General features: G+C 49.7%; 1 protein-coding gene across 1 annotated transcript in view; it reads left to right on the top strand.

Annotated features, from left to right (window-relative positions):
• LOC105049513 (cytochrome P450 CYP72A616-like) overlaps window positions 1-20,082 on the top strand; it is a 30,318-nt gene extending 10,236 nt beyond the window's left edge. The window contains exons 2-6 of the mRNA XM_010929179.2: window positions 938-1,774; window positions 3,946-4,166; window positions 4,353-4,597; window positions 4,920-5,307; window positions 19,553-20,082. Coding sequence (XP_010927481.2) covers window positions 1,357-1,774; window positions 3,946-4,166; window positions 4,353-4,597; window positions 4,920-5,307; window positions 19,553-20,014 — 1,734 coding nt within the window. The 5' untranslated portion in view covers window positions 938-1,356 and the 3' untranslated portion in view covers window positions 20,015-20,082. The remainder of the gene's footprint in view (window positions 1-937; window positions 1,775-3,945; window positions 4,167-4,352; window positions 4,598-4,919; window positions 5,308-19,552) is intronic.

Below are 20,082 nucleotides of genomic sequence, written 5' to 3'. Positions count from 1 at the left end.
GACACCGGACGACGGCGCGACTTCTGGCATCGACTAGACGTTCGGATCACTTGGGATTCGTGAGGTGTCAGACAACGGATCAGCCGGCGGTACGGTCGGATCTGCACATGCGACAAATCCACTCCCAGTCGCCCGGTCTTGCTACCCGAATGAAGGCATCGGCCAGCTCTCCACCCGACTTAGGAGTGGAGGGGGGCAACTGTTGGGGGATACCCACCGACCGACCGACTATCGGAGGGCCCGACCGGCTGGCGGCCCGACCGACCGACCGACTATCGGAGGGCCCGACCGGCTGGCGGCCCGACCGACCGACCGACTATCGGAGGGCCCGACCGGCTGGCGGCCATTCCACGGTCCATTCCCGACCGACTAAACCCAGAGGCCCGGTAGCCGACCCACATGAAGCTCGCCGACCGACGGAGGAGTCCGACGCCACTCTGCTGGCCACCGACCTTGGGTCGGCCGACTCCACCAACCACCGTACGGCCGCCAGACGTTGTCAGCTCTGACACGGACATGCGGCACAGTTACCTAGGGGCATTGTCCCGCCGAGAGCCGGGTCAACCCTGGTGATTAGACGGCTACACGGCGACATGACGTTTTCACGGCGGCTCTGACAGCCTACAGTGAGTTGACAGTTCCTCACTTGTCCGCGCCATTAATGATGGCGCCATACCGCGCTCCACTATATATACCGGGGAAGGCAACAGTGCAAGGGATCGATCCGCCCGTCTCTCCCACATACGCAGGCTCGCTCCTCTCTCCCTCGCCCTCTCTCCTTCTCAGAGCTCTCTGTCTGCATTTCACTGTTGCCCAGTCACCTCTCTGACTTGACCGTCGGAGGATCCCCACCGGAGCCGCCTCCGGTCAGTGCGGACTTCCTTTTGCAGGTGCACGCTTCCCGGCGATCGGGCGACGAGGCGATTGGCCGCAACAGGTCCCATTCATCCTACTCTAGTTTCAGTGATTGGCCCACAACAATATACCATAGTGCTTACTAGGATCTACTTAATGGGATTCTTCAACACGTCTTCCATGTAAAACTTTGGATATTTTATTTTCTCATTCTCATGCATGTATTTATTCACATCTTCGTAAATTATCTGTTTTATAGAAAAACAAACTATGTATTCATCGTGCCAACATTAATACAGTAATACCTACCGTATGTACTCGGTCATTATTAATATTTGCTTTATTATATATGAAAAAATATCCGTATCCTCTTAGGATAAATATGAATATTTGTTTTTTGGTAAGAATAAATATGGATATATTTAATATTGGATTTGCATCGATGTTTATGGGATACTAATTTTCATCTCATTTAAAGATCTCTTTTTCTTGAAGAACAAGATGAGATTGCAAGTGTTTCTACACTCCCCGTGGACCGTCCAGCTAGCATCTTGTCCTCCCTCTCTCTCTCCGATAAACCTCCTCTCGGTCGGTCCATCCTGCGAGAGGCACAACAAAAGAAGAATGATGGGGTTGGGAGTCATGGAGATGGTTGGGAGCGTGAGTTGGGGATCGGTGGGTCTATTGCTATTGGCGGCATGGGCCGTGAGGGCTTTGGAGTGGGTGTGGTGGAGGCCTCGGCGTCTGGAACGCGCCCTCCGGGCCCAGGGTATCAAGGGCACACGCTACCGAGTCCTCAAAGGAGACCTCAAGGACATGGCCCGGTTCTCCAAGGAGGCCCAATCCAAGCCCATGCCTCTCTCTCACTGCATTGTCCCTCGCGTTCTTCCATTCATCCGCCAAGTCATCAACGATCACGGTAACCCTTCTCCTATTCTGAATTCTTTGTGGCGTCTGACGCTATTGGTCATTCCTTTAGATCTTTATCTAATGTCTGGCCAGTAGATCTAGTGTTGGTAGATGGTTGGGCTGCCATGGTAGACATGGGAGGAGTGGAAGAAGAAGATGAAGGGAGTGAGGGAAGGAAGTGAGGACCTATGTCTAGTTTGTCTTTGTTGAGGTTGGTGTTCTTTTGATTTTCGTAACTATATTTGGGACTCTGTGGGTAACATTAGTTGGAGAGCCATTTTAATCTTAATGTTACTCAGCCATCTTTCTAAATGCATGTATATTTAAGTCCACGTGGTATCAAAGCAAAGTTTAAAATATGTTTGTGTCTCTTGAATAACCGAGCATAATCTGCATCTCCTCATGCATATCTCATCCACCGTCCCTGCCAATTTACTATATATTTCACTCAAAATATTTTTATAACCATACGTCCATAGGATTCCCTTGTAGTTTAAATCTTTTCGTGTTATTATATAATGTCTTTTTACGTACATATCTTTAAAATATTAAAATTTACATGAAAAACCTTCTAAAAATTAATATTTGTTTGCATCGATACCCTTCTTTTTCCTTTGTTTTTGACTTTTTGCATATATGCCATTACCATTTAATGTCATTAAGAAATTAGCAGTTTCAAATTAAAATGATTGAAATATCTTTTATGGATAAATATAGAAAAAATAAATATTTATAAGAGTATACATATAAATAGTAATTTTGTAAGGATATTCATGTAATTTTATATATTCAAGAGAGTATATATATAAAATAAAAAATTCTTAAATTTTTACATAAATATCCTCCTACATACTAGAATTTGTATGAACATCTTTCCAAATTGATATTTATGTGCATACCTTTACAAAACATTGAATTTGTATAACGATTCAAGTGACATCCTAAGCCAATATTAATAAAGAAGTTTGATCATTACAATCTATCATGTGTCTTCGAGAGACTCTAATTTCTTTCCATATTCTAATACATACTTTTTTACATGTATCTATAACAATAAATATTACAAGCTGATTTTTGATGAAACAAGATATAATGATTGTTATCAATAAAAAAGAATAATATAAATAATCTCATAATTAGTAAGAGAATTTCTATAACTCTCTTTGTTATCTAATCATCAAATCAATAATTTTCCTTAGTAACATTTTTACAAAAGATATCGAGGAGCAAGTACTAGATTAATCTGAGTATTAAAATAAGTTGAAATAGCTAAAAACAAAATTACTTTTTTTTGCATGTAAACCCTTCTATATATGTAAAATTTCATGAATATCCTCATAAAGCTACTACTTACATCTATATCTTTATAAATATTTTTTTTACATCTCTACTCATTGAGGATATTTTAATCATTTAAATTGTAGACCATTAATTTTTTAATGACATTAGGTGGTGTGGACATATATGCAAGAAAAAAGAAAAAAAAGGATATACGTATAAAACAAATATTTTATAATGATATACATATAAATATCAATTTTGAGAGGATATTGATGTAAATTTTAAAATTTAGGAGGATATATATGCAAAAAAATCCTATTATTTAGATATACGCACACATATATATGTATATATATGTATATATATGGATATATATATGTATATATGTACATACATACCTCCCTACATACATAAGTGTATCTGCACACACATGCACGCATGCGTGCGTACATAAGTGTGTCTGCACACACACACACACGCAGGCAGGCACGCACACATGCACACACGAATGGAATTGAATAATCTTTATATGATGTCTTTTTAAAAAAAATAATCCCTTTTTTCATTTAATTGACACTCGCTTTTGTTAAGAACAAATTGGGTCAATAGTTAATTACTAGAAAAGGAAGCTTGTGGATTTATCAATAACAGCTTCGGACTTCCGACCAGTACATGTGTGAACCAATCTAAACAATATAAGGTACCAAGGTATCATTATTCTCAATTTTACAGTTAAGACTTGCCCCTTCACTCTATTTAGTTATTCATCCCTATGCTTTTAAAAGGGAATTCATGTAATATGATGTTCGTCTAATACTTGCATAGTTTTACTAGCTTCATGATCCACAACAATCACAACAAACGACTGCTAATAATAGTATATATAATTTGCAAGTGCAGGTAAAATATCATTCATGTGGTTTGGGCCTTATCCTCGAGTGATCCTTAACGATGCAGAACTGGTAAAGGGGCTCCTGTCCGGCAAGTTTGGTCACTTCGAGAAGCCGAAGGTAACCCCACTGGGGAGGTTACTGGTTACAGGAGTTCTAATTCACGAAGGTGAAAAATGGGCCAGACACAGAAGGATCATCAACCCTGCTTTTCATCTAAAGAAATTGAAGGTAGTTTGTTCCTCCAATGTAATCTGATGATAGGTTTTTACTCACAAATTACAGGAAAGGAATCCCTTAGAATCTACTGAGGATATAGCGTATCACATCACACTCAATACCAAGAATTTGTAAACAAACAATGCATTGCTAAAATGGGTGACTGATGGTAGTCTGCTTCTCTTTTTTGCTTTACAGTGCATGTTACCAACTTTTTATGCTTGTTGTCATCAACTGATCAAAAGATGGGATATGCATATTGGCTTGCAAGGATCTTGTGAATTGGATATTTGGCCCGAATTCCAAGGTCTTACTGGAGACGTCATCTCTCGCACAGCATTTGGTTGCAGCTTTAAAGAAGGCCGACGGATATTTCAACTCCTAGAAGAGCAAGCTGAGCTTACTTTTCAAGTTATTCGAAATATATACATCCCTGGTTACAGGTGTTGTTCTCTCTTTTCACTGCTTCTAATAAATTAATCTAAACAAGAAAAAAAAAGAAAGAAAGAAAGAAAGTTTGGTTGGTTAGGAAACAGTCTTCAATATTCCACAGTAATATTTCGCTGAAAGAGACGAAAAGTTGAGTGAGTTCCCCCTCCTCCTCAATCAGAAAAATGATTTGAACAACATGTAACATGTTCCTGTCTTCTTTTTTCTCAACAGCAGCCTTCTCCAATTCATACAAATGATTGCAACTATAATAGAATTCCGAATTTTATCAAGGCAGGTGATGATATGAACTGAAAATTTGACCTTTCTACGTAGGTTTGTCCCCACCAAGACGAACAAACGTATGATGGAAATTCATAGAGAGACTCGGGCTCTTTTGAGTAGAATGATTGAGCAGAGAGAGAGGGCCATGAGAAAGGCAGGAGCTGCCAATGATGACTTGCTAGGCTTGCTCATGGAATCAAATTTTAGATACTCCCAAGAACAAGGAGGCTCCACGAATGCTGGGATGACCAAGGATGATGTGATTGAGGAATGCAAGTTGTTCTACTTTGCTGGGCACGAGACCACATCGGTTCTCCTAACTTGGACCATGGTTGCCCTAGGCATGCATCCTAGCTGGCAGGCTCGTGCGAGAGAAGAGGTTCTACAAATCTTTGGAAAAAATAAGCCAGACTTTGATGGCTTAAGTCAATTAAAGATTGTGAGTAGATTTGTCCCCTCTCTCTCTCTGATAGACAACTGCATGCTACATTTCGTACCTATGATTTTTTTTTTTTCTAGTGGCTTCTAATTAAGTTTTATCAATCAGAGGTTATGGCCAGATCTCAACACGTAAGCAACAACAATCAATAACATCTAAGATGTTTTCCTTTGATGCATGCTATTAATCTCAGTGGTAAATGATATAATTACAGTATATATATATATATATATATATATATATATTTTGATGATAATGGGAGGCAAAGTCCACCTGATAATGTATTGCAAGAGATGGGTGAATCTACAGTATCTTTTCTAAGGGCCACTTGAGGATGTGGTCCAGCAGTGCTTAGAAGTCATCTAATAAATTACAGCGGGAAGCTTATGCTGCTCGTGCAACGTTTTGAAAGAAAAGGAACCTACTTAAAATACTTGCGTTGGCTTTGACTTATCTCTTTTTCCTCTCCATGTGGTTGTGCGAAAACATGTTGCTCCCTTCAGTTTGCACTAGAAACTCCTTGCCCATTTGACGCGCTATGTGTTGAGATTCCTAATTTAATCCTCCATATGAATTGCTCTATCTGCTGTCTGTTTTCTAGATTTACAGAATTCCAAATTTCCAACTCCGTGATACAGAGATTTAGCAGTCTAGATGGAGCATTGGCTTTGAAGCGGAATTGGCGAATGTTTCGTTCTTTCCATAGTCTCCAACATACTGCAGATACCAGACTATCTCAGGATTGCTTTGTTATTTGTTGCGGCAACATCTTCCTCAATGTTGCCCATAGGTTCTCTATTGATATTGGCATCTGAGGCATGCCAAGCAATGAGGTAATTAGTTGCCAAATCTGCATTGAATGTGAGCAGGTCCGGAAGAGGTGATTAACTGTCTCTTCTTCTGAATTCCGGAAGGAATATAGGATGGGGACTTGAATGTTTCTTCTACATAAGTTGCTCGCTGTTTGAATTCTATTTTTATAAACTAACCCGTTGAAGATTTTAACTTGTTCTGGTATTGGGAGCCTCCAGTTGATTTTTACAAATGCTGATAGCACACCCCTATGACAGAGGAATCGGTAGAAGCTTTTGACTGTGAATTTTTGCTTATCTGTCCATTTTAAAACTAGAGAGTCATTTCTTAGTGTTGGGTATAAAATACCTCGGCCGAAGTTCTCGACGGGATCGACCCTCGCAAGTCTCTTCCGAATTTCGACTACTGTTGGTGAACTCCCGTCGCTCCGCCCGGACTCCTACGGGAGCCGAGCTCCGTCCACAACTTCTGCTGCAAGGAAGACTCCGCTCGGACTCCTACGGGAGCCACGCTCTGTCACCAACTTCGACCGCTGGTAAGCTCCGTCTGGACTCCTACGGGAGCCGGACTTCGCCCCTGACTTTGATTGCAGGAAAACTCCGCCCGGACCCCTACGGGAGCCGGGCCTCATCCCCGACTCCGGATGCAGACAAACCTCATCCAGACTCCTACGGGAGCCGGACTCCGCCCACAACTCCGACTGCAAGCGGGCTGATAAGCTCTGTCCGGACTCCTACGGGTGCCGGACTTCGCACCTGACTTCTACTGCAAGGAAGACTCCGTCCGGACTCCTACGGGAGCCGGGCTCCGTCCACAACTTCTACTGCAAGGAAGGCTCCGTCCGGACTCCTACGGGAGCCGGACCCCGTCACTAACTTCTACTGCTGGTAAGCCTTGTCCGGACTCCTACGGGAGTCGAACTTCGCCTTTGATTTCAATTGCAGGAAGGCTCCGTCCGGACTCCTACGGGAGCCGGGCTCCGTCACCGACTTCAACTGCTGATAAGCTCTGTCCGGACTCCTACGGGAGCCGGACTTCGCACCTGACTTCTACTGCAAGGAAGACTCCGCCCGGACTCCTACGAGAGTCGGGCTCCGTCCACAACTTCTACTGCAAGGAAGGCTCTGTCCGGACTCCTACGGGAGCCGGGCCTCGTCACCAACTTCTACTGCTGGTAAGCCTTGTCCGGACTCCTACGAGAGCCGAACTTCGCCTTTGATTTCAATTGCAGGAAGGCTCCGCCCGAACTCCTACGGGAGTCGGGCTCCGTCACCGACTTCAACTACTGATAAGCTCTGTCCGGACTCCTACGGGAGCCGGACTTCGCACCTGACTTCTACTGCAAGGAAGACTCCGTCTGGACTCCTATGGGAGTCGGGCTCCGTCCACAACTTCTACTGCAAGGAAGGCTCCGTCCAGACTCCTACGGGAGCCGGGCCCCGTCACCAACTTCTACTGCTGGTAAGTCTTGTCCGGACTCCTACGGGAGCCGAACTTCGCCTTTGATTTCAATTGCAGGAAGGCTCCGTCCGGACTCCTACGGGAGCCGGGCTCCGTCACCGACTTCAACTGCTGATAAGCTCTGTCCGGACTCCTACGGGAGCCGAACTTCGCACCTGACTTCTACTACAAGGAAGACTCCGTCCGGACTCCTACGAGAGCCAGGCTCCGTCCACAACTTCTACTGCAAGGAAGGCTCCGTCCGAACTCCTACGGGAGCCGGGCCCCGTCACCAACTTCTACTGCTGGTAAGCCTTGTCCGGACTCCTACGGGAGCCGAACTTCGCCTTTGATTTCAATTGCAGGAAGGCTCCGCCCGGACTCCTACGGGAGCCGGGCTCCGTCACCGACTTCAACTGCTGATAAGCTCTATCCGGACTCCTACGGGAGCCGGACTTCGCACCTGACTTCTACTGCAAGGAAGACTCCGTCCGGACTCCGTCCACAACTTCTACCGCAAGGAAGGCTCCGTCCGGACTCCTACGGGAGCCGGGCCCCGTCACCAACTTCTACTGCTAGTAAGCCTTGTCCGGACTCCTACGAGAGCCGAACTTCGCCTTTGATTTCAATTGCAGGAAGGCTCCGCCCGGACTCCTACGGGAGCCGGGCTCCGTCACCGACTTCAACTGCTGATAAGCTCTGTCCGGACTCCTACGGGAGCCAGACTTCGCACCTGACTTCTACTGCAAGGAAGACTCCGCCCGAACTCCTACGGGAGCCGGGCTCTGTCCACAACTTCTACCGCAAAGAAGGCTCCGTCCGGACTCCTACGGGAGTCGGGCCCCGTCACCAACTTCTACTGCTGGTAAGACTCCGCTCGACCCCTACGGGAGCCAGGCTCCGTCCACAACTTCTGCTGCAAGGAAGACTCCGTCCGGACTCCTACGGGAGTCGGACTCCGCCTACGACCCCAACTGCAAGTAGACTGCGTCCGGACCTCTACGAGAGTCGGACTCCGTCTTCTATTCCGACTGCGAGAAGACCTCGCCCAAACTCGTGCGGGTACCAGACCTCGCTACCGACTCCAACCGAACTTCGGCCGACAAGTCTGGACCCCCTGACAGGCCGTATTAACGGCCACGATTCTGCTCCACTCCCCGCGGCGGACCCTGCGTAGCTCCATTACTCCCTGACAGGCCGTATTAACGGTCACGATTCTGCTCCACTCCCTGCGGCGGATTCTGTGCGATTCCACCACTCCCTGACAAGTCACGACAGCAGACGCCGCTCCACTCCCCGTAACTGATTCCACATGGCGAGCCACAGCGATAGCCACGATCCCGCTCCACTACCCTCCGCAATAAATTCCTCCTGACTCTGGGCGGCCCACGACCAGACGGTTACAGGCATCACTGTCAATTTGTTGCCCCCTCCGTCTATAAAAGAGGAACCCCAAATACGTTATTCTATAAGCTCCATTTTCTATCTCAAAACTCTGCTAAAATTACCGTTCGAGCACTCCATTCTTGTTGAGGCAGAGAACTGACTTGAGCGTCGGTGGGTCTTGCCGGAGCAACCCCACCTCCGGTTGAGACTTCTTTTGCAGGTCCCGGCGGCGATCGCGACTCCCTCGACTCCAACTTTTCCGACGCAGGCGAATTTTTGCACCAATAGGATTGGCGCTAGAAGGAGGGGCGTGAACCTTCGCGGTACCCTTGTTCTTAAAGGAGTGCTCAACGGGGCCGCCTCCGTCCATCTTCTCCGACACCCGCTCCTCCTTTCCCCCCACTGGGTCCTCGCCCGATTTCTTCTCGCGAAGCATCCGCACAGATACCCACGGTCTCCGCAGCCATATCTCGGGCCCCGGTCCCGCCTCTGGTTTCCCGGGCCCTGCATCCTTTGGCAATAGTTGCCGGCATGGAGTGGCCGGACAATCGACCTCCGATGGATTTTGCCAACACCGTCTCGGGGGGATCCCGGCAGGAAGCAACCAACGTACCACCCGTACCCTCCAAGCGGCAAAAGATTGAAGAGCCCATAACCTTCACTGAAGAAGACGCCCAGGGAGTCCAATTCTCTCATAACGATGCGGTCGTATTTTCCATGAATATAGCAAATTACGACGTCTGTCGCATTCTCGTCGACAATGGAAGCTCGGCCGACATCTTATTCTACGACGCCTTTTCAAGAATGTCCATCCTTGACGGTCATTTGAGACCGATTAGCTCCCCTCTGGTAGGGTTTACCGGCGACGCTGTTCCGACGGAAGGAATGATAACTTTGACTGTGGTCGCAGGTCGATATCCAAGGCAATCCAGGGCTCTGGTGAATTTCTTGGTGGTGAAGGCGCCGTCAGCCTACAATGCAATCCTCGATCGACCTGGCCTCAATGCTCTCCGAGCCGTCGTGTCAACCTACCATTTGAAGTTGAAATTTCCTACCAGCCAGGGGATCAGAGAGGTCCGGAGAGACCAAGCCCTGGCCAGGCACTGCTACAGCATAGCCTTGCAAGGAAGCGACCAATCTGACCCCTGTCCCGTCGATGGATTGGATGCACGCGATGACCTCACCGAAGAGAGGGGCACCCCAGTTGAAGATCTGATACCAATCCCTTTGAATGACGGGAATGCGGAGCATGTAGCGATGATCGGCTCCAACGTGGAGGAGGAGGTGCGGACGCATCTCATTGATTTTCTACGAAGGAATGCGGACGTTTTTGCTTGGGTTCCAGCAGATATGCCAGGGATTGACACGAAAGTCATAGAGCATCGCCTGGCCGTCGATCCAAAGCATCGACCGACGAAAGAAAAAATCCGAAGTCATGCACCGGAGAGGCAGAAGGCGATAGCCGAAGAAGTGGACAAGCTCCTTAAAGCCGGATTCATTAAGAAAGTCAATTATCCTGATTGGATTTCCAACGTTGTCCTAGTCAAAAAAGCAAACGGCAAGTGGAGGATGTGCATAGACTTCAAAAAGCTGAATAAGGCCTGTCCAAAGGACAGCTACCCCCTTTCCAGAATCGATCAACTGGTGGACGCGACCTCGGGACATGAGCTCCTCACCTTCATGGATGCATTCTCTGGCTACAATCAAATCAGAATGGCACCGGAAGACGAAGAAAAGACCGCTTTCATCACAAATCGTGGCCTTTATGTTACAGGGTCATGCCTTTCGGCCTCAAAAATGCGGGCGCAACCTACCAACGATTGGTGAACAAAATCTTCAAGGAGCAGATCGGCCGTAACATGGAGGTCTACGTGGACGATATGCTTGTAAAAGTAAATCTTTCAGAGATCACGTTACCGACCTCGAGGAGACCTTCGACGCTCTCCGGAAATATAGAATGAAGCTGAACCCAACTAAATGTGCTTTCGGGGTAACCTCGGAAAAGTTTCTGGGCTTTATGGTGTCGGAGCGCGGGATCGAGACCAATCCAGAGAAAATTCGTGCCATCCAGGAGATGGCCGCCCCAAAGTCGATAAAAGAGGTTCAGCGCCTCACGGAGAGAATAGCGGCCCTGAATCGCTTCGTCGCAAGGTCGGCCGAGCGGTGCTTACCCTTCTTTCAAACCCTCAAGCGGCCCAAGAACTTTTGTTGGACCTCTGAGTGCCAACAGGCGTTCGAGGAGCTAAGGAGCTACCTCGTCTCACCCCCGCTGTTGGCAAAGTCGGAGCCTGGGGAGGAACTATTTTTATACCTGGCGGTCTCTCCCATGGCTCTCACGACCGTCCTTATCAAAGAAGAGGCAAAGGTCCAGCGGTCGATCTACTACGTCAGCCGCACTTTGAGGGACGTCGAGACCAGGTACACCAAATTAGAAAAGCTGACTTACGCCTTGTTGATCGCAGTCCGGAGGCTCCGGTCCTACTTTCAAGGGCACACCGTGACGCTGCTCACTGATCAACCGATCAAAGCGATTTTGCACCGGGCGGACGCCTCTGGAAGGATGGCAAAGTGGGCGATCGAGCTCACAGAATTCGACATCAACTATCGACCCAGGCCAGCAGTGAAGGCCCAAATACTGCCAGATTTCATAGTGGAATGTACTATCCCAGAGGAGGCTGAACCTGAACAAAGCAAAATTGACGACCTGAAGTCCCGACCGAACTCCCCCAAAGAAGAAGCGGATCCTTCTGATCGCTTTTGGGCCCTCTATGTGGATGGATCTTCCAACATGTCAGGCGTGGGTGCAGGCCTAATCTTGGTCAGTCCAGAGGGAATCGTCGCAGACTACGTTCTGCATTTTGAATTTCCCGCAATAAACAATGGAGCGAAATATGAAGCTCTGATTGCAGGACTGAGGGTCGCCAAAGAGCTGGGAATAGACCAGCTCCAGGTCCACAGTGACTCTCAACTAGTAGTGGGACAAGTCAGCGAAAGTTACGAAGCGCGGGAGGACAATATGGCCAAATACCTTGAAAGGGTAAAGGAGCTCGTCCCCGCCTTTAGCAGCTTCAACATCAAACAGATCCCAAGGTTGAAAAATACCAGGGCTGATCTTCTCTCCAAGCTGGCAACGCTGGCTCCGGCCGAACTGCCCAAGGGCGTTCTCTTTGAAGTTCTAAAGCGCCCGAGTACAGAAGAGTCGCGGCCCGTGATGGAGATTGACTACGAGCCCAGCTGGGTCGACCCCCTGATAATCTATCTCAGAGATGGAGTTCTCCCCCAGGATGCGAAAGAAGCTCGAAAACTCTGAAACCAAGCCTCCCGGTACATCCTTTATGAGGGCAAATTGTACAAGAGATCATACTCCTTGTCCCTCTTAAAATGCCTCCGGCCTTCGGAGGCTGACTACGCCTTGTGGGAAGTGCATGAAGGAATCTGTGGAAACCATTTGGGGGCTAGATCTTTATCCCACAAGTTGCTCCGCCAAGGGTATTACTGGCCAACAATGCATCATGATTCGATCGAATACGTCAGAAAGTATGATTGATACCAGAGATATGCTAACGTCCAGAGACAGCCCGCCACCGAGCTCACGCCCTTGAGTGCCCCATGGCCTTTTGCGCAGTGGAGGATGGACATCCTTGGCCCCTTTCCTATGGCGTCTGGGCAGAGGAAGTTCCTCCTTGTAGCGATCGACTACTTCACCAAATGGGTTGAAGCCGAACCACTAGCAAAAATCACAGAAGCAAAAGTGCAAGATTTCGTCTGAAAGTCGATCGTGTGTAGGTTCGGTCTGCCTAGGACCCTAATCACTGATAATGGACGGTAATTCGAGGAAGCAAAATTTGCCAAATTCTGTGAAGATCTAAACATCTCCCACAACTTCACATCGGTAGCCCATCCTCAGGCGAACGGTGAAGCTGAGGTGACTAACAGAACCCTTTTGCAGGGGATTAAGACAAGGCTCGAAAAGGAGAAGAGAACTTGGGCAGACGAACTTTATCATGTGCTGTGGGCGTATCGAACTACCCAGAGGCTGCCCACGGGGGAAACCCCCTTTGCTTTGGCCTTCGGTACGGAGGCCGTCATCCCAATTGAGCTTAAACTCCCATCGGCACGAGTCGTAGCATTCGACGAATACCAAAATTCGCGAAGTCTTAAAGCCAACCTCGACCTACTGGAAGAAAGACGAAAGATAGCTCAGGTTCGAATGGTAGCCTACAGACAGAAAGTCGCTCGATACTACAACGCCCGGGTCAAGAACAAAGTCTTTAGAGCAGGAGATCTAGTACTTCGACGAGCCGCTGTCTCGCTGCCTCAGGATCGAGAGAAGCTCGCCCCAAACTGGGAAGGCCCGTACGAGGTCAAAGAAGTAGTTCGGCCCGGAACTTATTATCTTAAGGAGCTCGGAGGAGCCGACCTCCCACGACCATGGAGCTCGGAGAACTTACGAATGTACTACCAATAACTTCATTTTAACTAAAAGTTGTATATCTGCATGTTTTTGGTACTATCCTACATCCACAGGACAATCCAAACAAATTATCTCGGAAGCGAGAAGGAAACCTCGTCTCGACAAAGTCGAAGGTCCGGTTTCCTTTAGATCGGATGGGGAGAGAGGCCTTACAACGCCCATACGCGCCCCCACAGCCCTGTTAGGGACAGGAGGAGAACCTCGTCCTAACCTGAGCAAAGTCGAAGGCCCGGTTCCTTTTAGACCGGATGGGGGGAGAGGTCCTACAACATCCATACGCGCCCCCACAGCCCTGTTAGGGACAGGAGGAGAATCTCGCCCTAACTTGAGCAAAGTCGAAGGCCCAGTTCCTTTTAGACCGGATGGGGGGAGAGGTCCTACAACGCCCATACGCGCCCCCACAGCCCTGTTAGGGACAGGAGGAGAATCTCGCCCTAACTTGAGCAAAGTTGAAGGCCTGGTTCCTTTTAGATCGGATGGGGGGAGAGGTCCTACAACGTTCATACGCGCCCCCACAGTCCTGTTAGGGACAGAAGGAGAACCTCGCCCTAATTCGAGCAAAGTCGAAGGCCCGGCTCTCTTTAGGCCGGAAGGTGGGAAGGGCCCAACAACGCCCATATGTACGGCCACGGCCGCGCTAGAGACAAGAGGAGGATCTCGTTCTAACCAGAGCCGAAACCTGTTACTACAGGAATGGGAGAAGAACCTCATCCCGACATCAATTAAAAGTCTGATCGTTCAAAGACCAGAAAAAAAAAGAGGGGGGGGACTTCCCCCAGCGGCCCCCTCGCAATAAAACTCCGCCCGGACTCCCACGGGAGCCGGGCTCCGTCACCAACTTCGACTGCTGGAAGACTCCGTCCGGACTCCCACGGGAGCCGAACCACACCCCGACTTCACCTACGAAAGCCGAACTCCCGTAGCCTCCCCAAGAGCGGAGGAAAAATTCTAAGCGAAAAAGAAAAAAGGAAGGTGATGGGTCACGTCAACGACAAATGAAAAACAAGCAGCGTCCAAGATACAGAAAACCCTGTCTCGACAAGGACTGGGACTCTCGTCAAGAACCCCAGCTTTCAAGGAAGCTTTCAACACAAACCCAAGGTAAGAAGAAAAAGAGAGAGGAGGGGAAGGGAATGCAACAATAGCAACGGCAAAGGAAAAAGCTCGGCAGATAATGGTTCGACGCAAAGTACGGACAAGGTAACAAAATCACCTCCTCATTTTTCGACTAACAAGATGTACGTTACAAGATCCGGAGGGCCGAAAAAGAATACATTATTACAAGGCTCGAGCACACGGCTTGGAAGGGATACACCGGAGGCCACTTCAAGCCGCAAACTTCTCTTCCCGTTTCTGTCCTTCCCAGCTGCATTTTCCAATGCATGTGACAGGCTTGTCGGCTCTCGCCCCCACTTTGTTCCGCTCCACCTCCGAAATCCCAACCCTAGGGGGAAAATGATGGGATAGATTGCAGGGGGCAATAAGGGCAACGGCATCAGCGACGAAGACCTGTTTCAAGAAGAATCGGGGTTACCTCGGAGGCAGCAGTGGCGCCAGAGATATACGCCATCACCGGATGCTCCATGGCAACCACCGTCCCAAGTGTTCCGGCAAGATCGGCATGCGCTACTTCCACCATCCCCGCAACAAGTTTTACTGCCCCACCGTCGGTGCCGACCGCTTCTGGTCCCTCGGCCCCGACGACATCAAGGATCCCGCCACAGCTTGTGACGATGGCTCTGCCCTCTTGACCGGTGTCACCCCGTCCTGCTGCTCCAAAATTCTCAGGAAGAACGCCTTCACCGACTGTCCCCGTTATTAAACTCCTGTTGTTGATGGAATTCTCCCTCGAGCCCCCTTTGAAGCGACGGGAACCTTCAGCGGCCGCTCGATGATCGGAGAACTCGCAAGCTGCTGTTCCCCTCCTTGCCCTCCTCCAAGCCCGTGGCATCCTCTTGAGGATGGCCTCCGGGGCGGAGGCCCTGGCGGGGGAACCCCTTAGAGAGGAGTCGGGGGGCTGGAGACGGCAGAGAGACGGCAAAGGCCGGCGTGGAGGACGTTCGGAGTTGGCAGGTGCACCGATGGAGTGGCTGAGTGGCAAAGCTCTCAAACGAAAGAAAGATGTCGTCCTTCAGGCGAATTAAAGCCCCCGGAAAAAGGGTGGGGGGTTTAAATAGGCAGCGGATCTTAGCGCAATTATGGTGGCGAGTGTCCCTAGACCCACCGGTGCTCGCCACATGTCCCGCGTGTCCCACTCACTGCTACCGAGGGCTGACTGTTCGCAAATTTTCATGGTGCGACGCTTGGGATCACGTCCTGGTGGGAGTTTCGAAAAGACTCTTCGGGTCACCCTAATCGAAAAAAGGGTTCCGGCATGCGCGCATTAAATGCCGACATATCCGAGGACGATTGCGCGCGGACGTCAGGGGGAGAACTTCGGCTGCGACAACCTCACTGTACTTTCTTCATTCGAAATTCAAACTCGAAAGTGGGGGGACTGGTGTTGGGTATAAAATACCCTCAGCCAAAGTTCTCAGCGGGATCGACCCTCGCAAGTCTCTTCCGAATTTTGACTACTGTTGGTGAACTCCCGTCGCTCCGCCCGGACTCCTACGGGAGCCGAGCTCCGTCCACAACTTCTGCTGCAAGGAAGGCTCCGCCCGGACTCCTACGGAAGCCGGGCTCTGTCACCAACTTCGACCGCTGGTAAGCTCCGTCCGGACTCCTACGGGAGTCGGACTTCGCCCCTGACTTTGATTGCAGAAAAACTCCGCCCAGACCCCTACGGGAGCCGGGCCTCGTCCCCGACTCCGGATGCAGACAAACCTCGTCCGGACTCCTACGGGAGCCGGACTCCGCCCACAACTCCGACTGCAAGCAGGCTGATAAGCTCTGTCCAGACTCCTACGGGAGCCGGACTTCGCACCTGACTTCTACTGCAAGGAAGACTCCGCCCGGACTCCTACGGGAGCCGGGCTCCGTCCACAACTTCTACTGCAAGGAAGGCTCCGTCCGGACTCCTACGGGAGTCGGACCCCGTCACCAACTTCTACTGCTGGTAAGCCTTGTCCGAACTCCTACGGGAGCCGAACTTCACCTTTGATTTCAATTGCAAGAAGGCTCCATCCGGACTCCTACGGAAGCCGGGCTCCATCACCGACTTCAACTGCTGATAAGCTCTGTCCGGACTCCTACGGGAGCCAGACTTTGCACCTGACTTCTACTGCAAGGAAGACTCCGCCCGGACTCCTACGGGAGCCGGGCTCCGTCCACAACTTCTACTGCAAGGAAGGCTCCGTCCGGACTCCTACGGGAGCCGGGCCCCGTCACCAACTTCTACTGCTGGTAAGCCTTGTCCGAACTCCTACGGGAGCCGAACTTCGCCTTTGATTTCAATTGCAGGAAGGCTCCGCCCGGACTCCTACGGGAGCCGGGCTCCGTCATCGACTTCAACTGCTGATAAGCTCTGTCCGGACTCCTACGAGAGCCGGACTTCGCACCTGACTTCTACTGCAAGGAAGACTCCGCTCGGACTCCTACGGGAGTCGGGCTCCGTCCATAACTTCTACTGCAAGGAAGGCTCCTTCCGGACTCCTACGGGAGCTGGGCCCCATCACCAACTTCTACTGCTGGTAAGCCTTGTCCGGACTCCTACGGGAGCCGAACTTCGCCTTTGATTTCAATTGCAGGAAGGCTCCGTCCGGACTCCTACGGGAGCCGAGCTCCGTCACCGACTTCAACTGCTGATAAGCTCTATCCGAACTCCTACGGGAGCCGGACTTCGCACCTGACTTCTACTGCAAGGAAGACTCCGCCCGGACTCCTACGGGAGCCGGGCTCCGTCCATAACTTCTACTGCAAGGAAGGCTCCGTCCGAACTCCTACGGGAGCCGGGCCCCGTCACCAACTTCTACTGCTGGTAAGCCTTGTTCGGACTCCTACGGGAGCCGAACTTCGCCTTTGATTTCAATTGCAGGAAGGCTCCGCTCGGACTACTACGGGAGCCAGGCTCCGTCACCGACTTCAACTGCTGATAAGCTCTGTCCGGACTCCTACGGGAGCCGGACTTCACACCTGACTTCTACTGCAAGGAAGACTTTGTCCGGACTCCTACAGGAGCCGGGCTCCGTCCACAACTTCTACCTCAAGGAAGGCTCCGTTTGGACTCCTACGGGAGCCGGGCCCCGTCACCAACTTCTACTACTGGTAAGCCTTGTCCGGACTCCTACGGGAGCCGAACTTCGCCTTTGATTTCAATTGCATGAAGGCTCCGCCCGGACTCCTACGGGAGCCGGGCTCCGTCACCGACTTCAATTGCTGATAAGCTCTGTCCGGACTCCTACGGAAGCCGGACTTCGCACTTGACTTCTACTGCAAGGAAGACTCCGCCCGGACTCCTACGGGAGCCGGGCTCCGTCCACAACTTCTATCGCATGGAAGGCTCCGTCCGAACTCCTACAGGAGCCGGGCCCCGTCACCAACTTCTACTGCTGGTAAGACTCCGCCCGGACCCCTACGGGAGCCGGGCTCCGTCCACAACTTCTGCTGCAAGGAAGACTCCGTCCGGACTCCTATGGGAGCCGGACTCCGCCTACGACCCCAACTGCAAGTAGACTGCGTCCGGACCTCTACGAGAGTCGGACTCCGTCTTCTATTCCGACTGCGAGAAGACCTCGCCCATACTCCTGCAGGTACCAGACCTCGCTACCGACTCCAACCGAACTTCGGCCGACAAGTCTGGACCCCCTGACAGGCCGTATTAACGACCACGATTCTACTCCACTCCCTGCGGCGGACCCTGCGTAGCTCCATTACTCCCTGACAGGCCGTATTAACGGCCACGATTCTGCTCCACTCCCTGCGACGGATTCTGTGCGATTCCACCACTCCCTGACAAGTCACGACAGCGGACGCCGCTCCACTCCCAGTAACTGATTCCACGTGGCGAGCCACAGCGATAGCCACGATCCCGCTCCACTACCCTCCGCAATAAATTCTTTCTGACTCTGGGCAGCCCACGACCAGACGGTTACAGGCGTCACTGTCAATTTGTTGCCCCCTCCGTCTATAAAAGGGGAACCCCAGATACGTTATTCTATAAGCTCCATTTTCTATCTCAAAACTCTGCGAAAATTACCGTTCGAGCACTCCATTCTTGTTGAGGCAGAGAACTGACTTGAGCGTCGGAGGGTCTTGCCGGAGCAACCACACCTCCGGTTGAGACTTCTTTTGCAGGTCCCGATGGCGACCGCGACTCCCTCGACTCCAGCTTCTCCGGCGCAGGTGGATTTTTGCACCAACACTTAGCATTAGGCTCACTTCACTGATTAGATTTAGCATGTACTGTAGGGAATCTTTTTCTCTTGTATTAAGTGGCACATGGAATAAATGTTTCTTCTCCTGCATCGCAAAGAAGTCTTGCACTGAGATGAAAGAGTTCAATGTTAGGGAGAATAGGTCCTGGAAAAGATCTTTGAGTGATGTTTGTGCAACCCATACATCATGCCAAAAAGCAACTTGACTGCCATCACCTATCTTAAAACATGAGCATTGGGCAAAGATGTTTCTGATCTTCATTACACTTCCATGTGGTTGATGCCGTTCTTTGACTATTAATGGATGTATGGCTTGACAACCTATTTGAGTAGTATGTGGTTTGTATTAGTTTCCTCTATGATCTGCCCTGTTCTGTATAGTATCTCCACCATCGTCTAGCTAGGAGGCATTGATTAAAGGTTCTTAGGTTAATGATACTGTTATTTTTGCCATTTCTTCTGTATAGTATCATCTGCATATTGTATGCAATGTATTTTTGCCATTTCTTCTGTTGCATCTTTCCCTTTGATCATGTTATTTGCAGCTGCCAGCTTTAGAACACGAGTCAAAATATCAGTTACTAAAATGAAGAGGAAAGGGGATAATGGGCCGCCTTGTTTAATCCTTTTTTAGTTCTAATCCATTTTGTTGGTTTTCCATTGAGGAGTACTGCCTTATTTGTTTGTAGAATGGACATGACCCAACCGCACCATTTTTCACTGAACCACCTAGCTGTAAGAATTGAGTGAATAACAATGGATACAATTATAGTGTATAACAATGGAGATCCCTGAGTCTTTCAAATTTTTATTGCAGGTGACTATGATTTTGCATGAGGTCCTTAGATTATATCCACCAACGGCTTTTCTCTTGCGGGAAACGTACAAGAAAATGAAACTGGGAGATTTCTCCTTCCCCCAAGGAGTGCAACTCGTGCTGCCTCTACTCTTGATACACCATGATCCAGAATTTTGGGGTGAAGATGCCAGTGAATTCAATCCAGAGAGGTTTGCGAGGGGAGTTTCAAACGCATCAAAGATTCAAGGGGCCTTCATTCCATTTGGTTGGGGTCCTCGAATTTGTGTCGGGCAGAGCTTCGCCATGATGGAAGCTAAGATGGTTTTGGCCACAATTCTTCAGAATTTCTCATTCGAGCCTTCACCATCGTATGCTCACGCTCCTTACACTGTAATGACTATTCATCCCCAATATGGTGCACAGATCATCTTGCGTAGGCTCGAAAATCATCTTAGCATCAAGGTTACAGATACAAAATAAATGTTATAATCAAAACTCGTTGTACTATTGTTCTTTCATGGGATGTTTTATCCATTGGCAGTGTTAAA

Source organism: Elaeis guineensis, chromosome 2 (genome assembly GCF_000442705.2).
Source record: "Elaeis guineensis isolate ETL-2024a chromosome 2, EG11, whole genome shotgun sequence".
Lineage (NCBI taxonomy): Eukaryota > Viridiplantae > Streptophyta > Magnoliopsida > Arecales > Arecaceae > Elaeis > Elaeis guineensis.
This window is presented reverse-complemented; position numbering and strand designations above follow the sequence as displayed.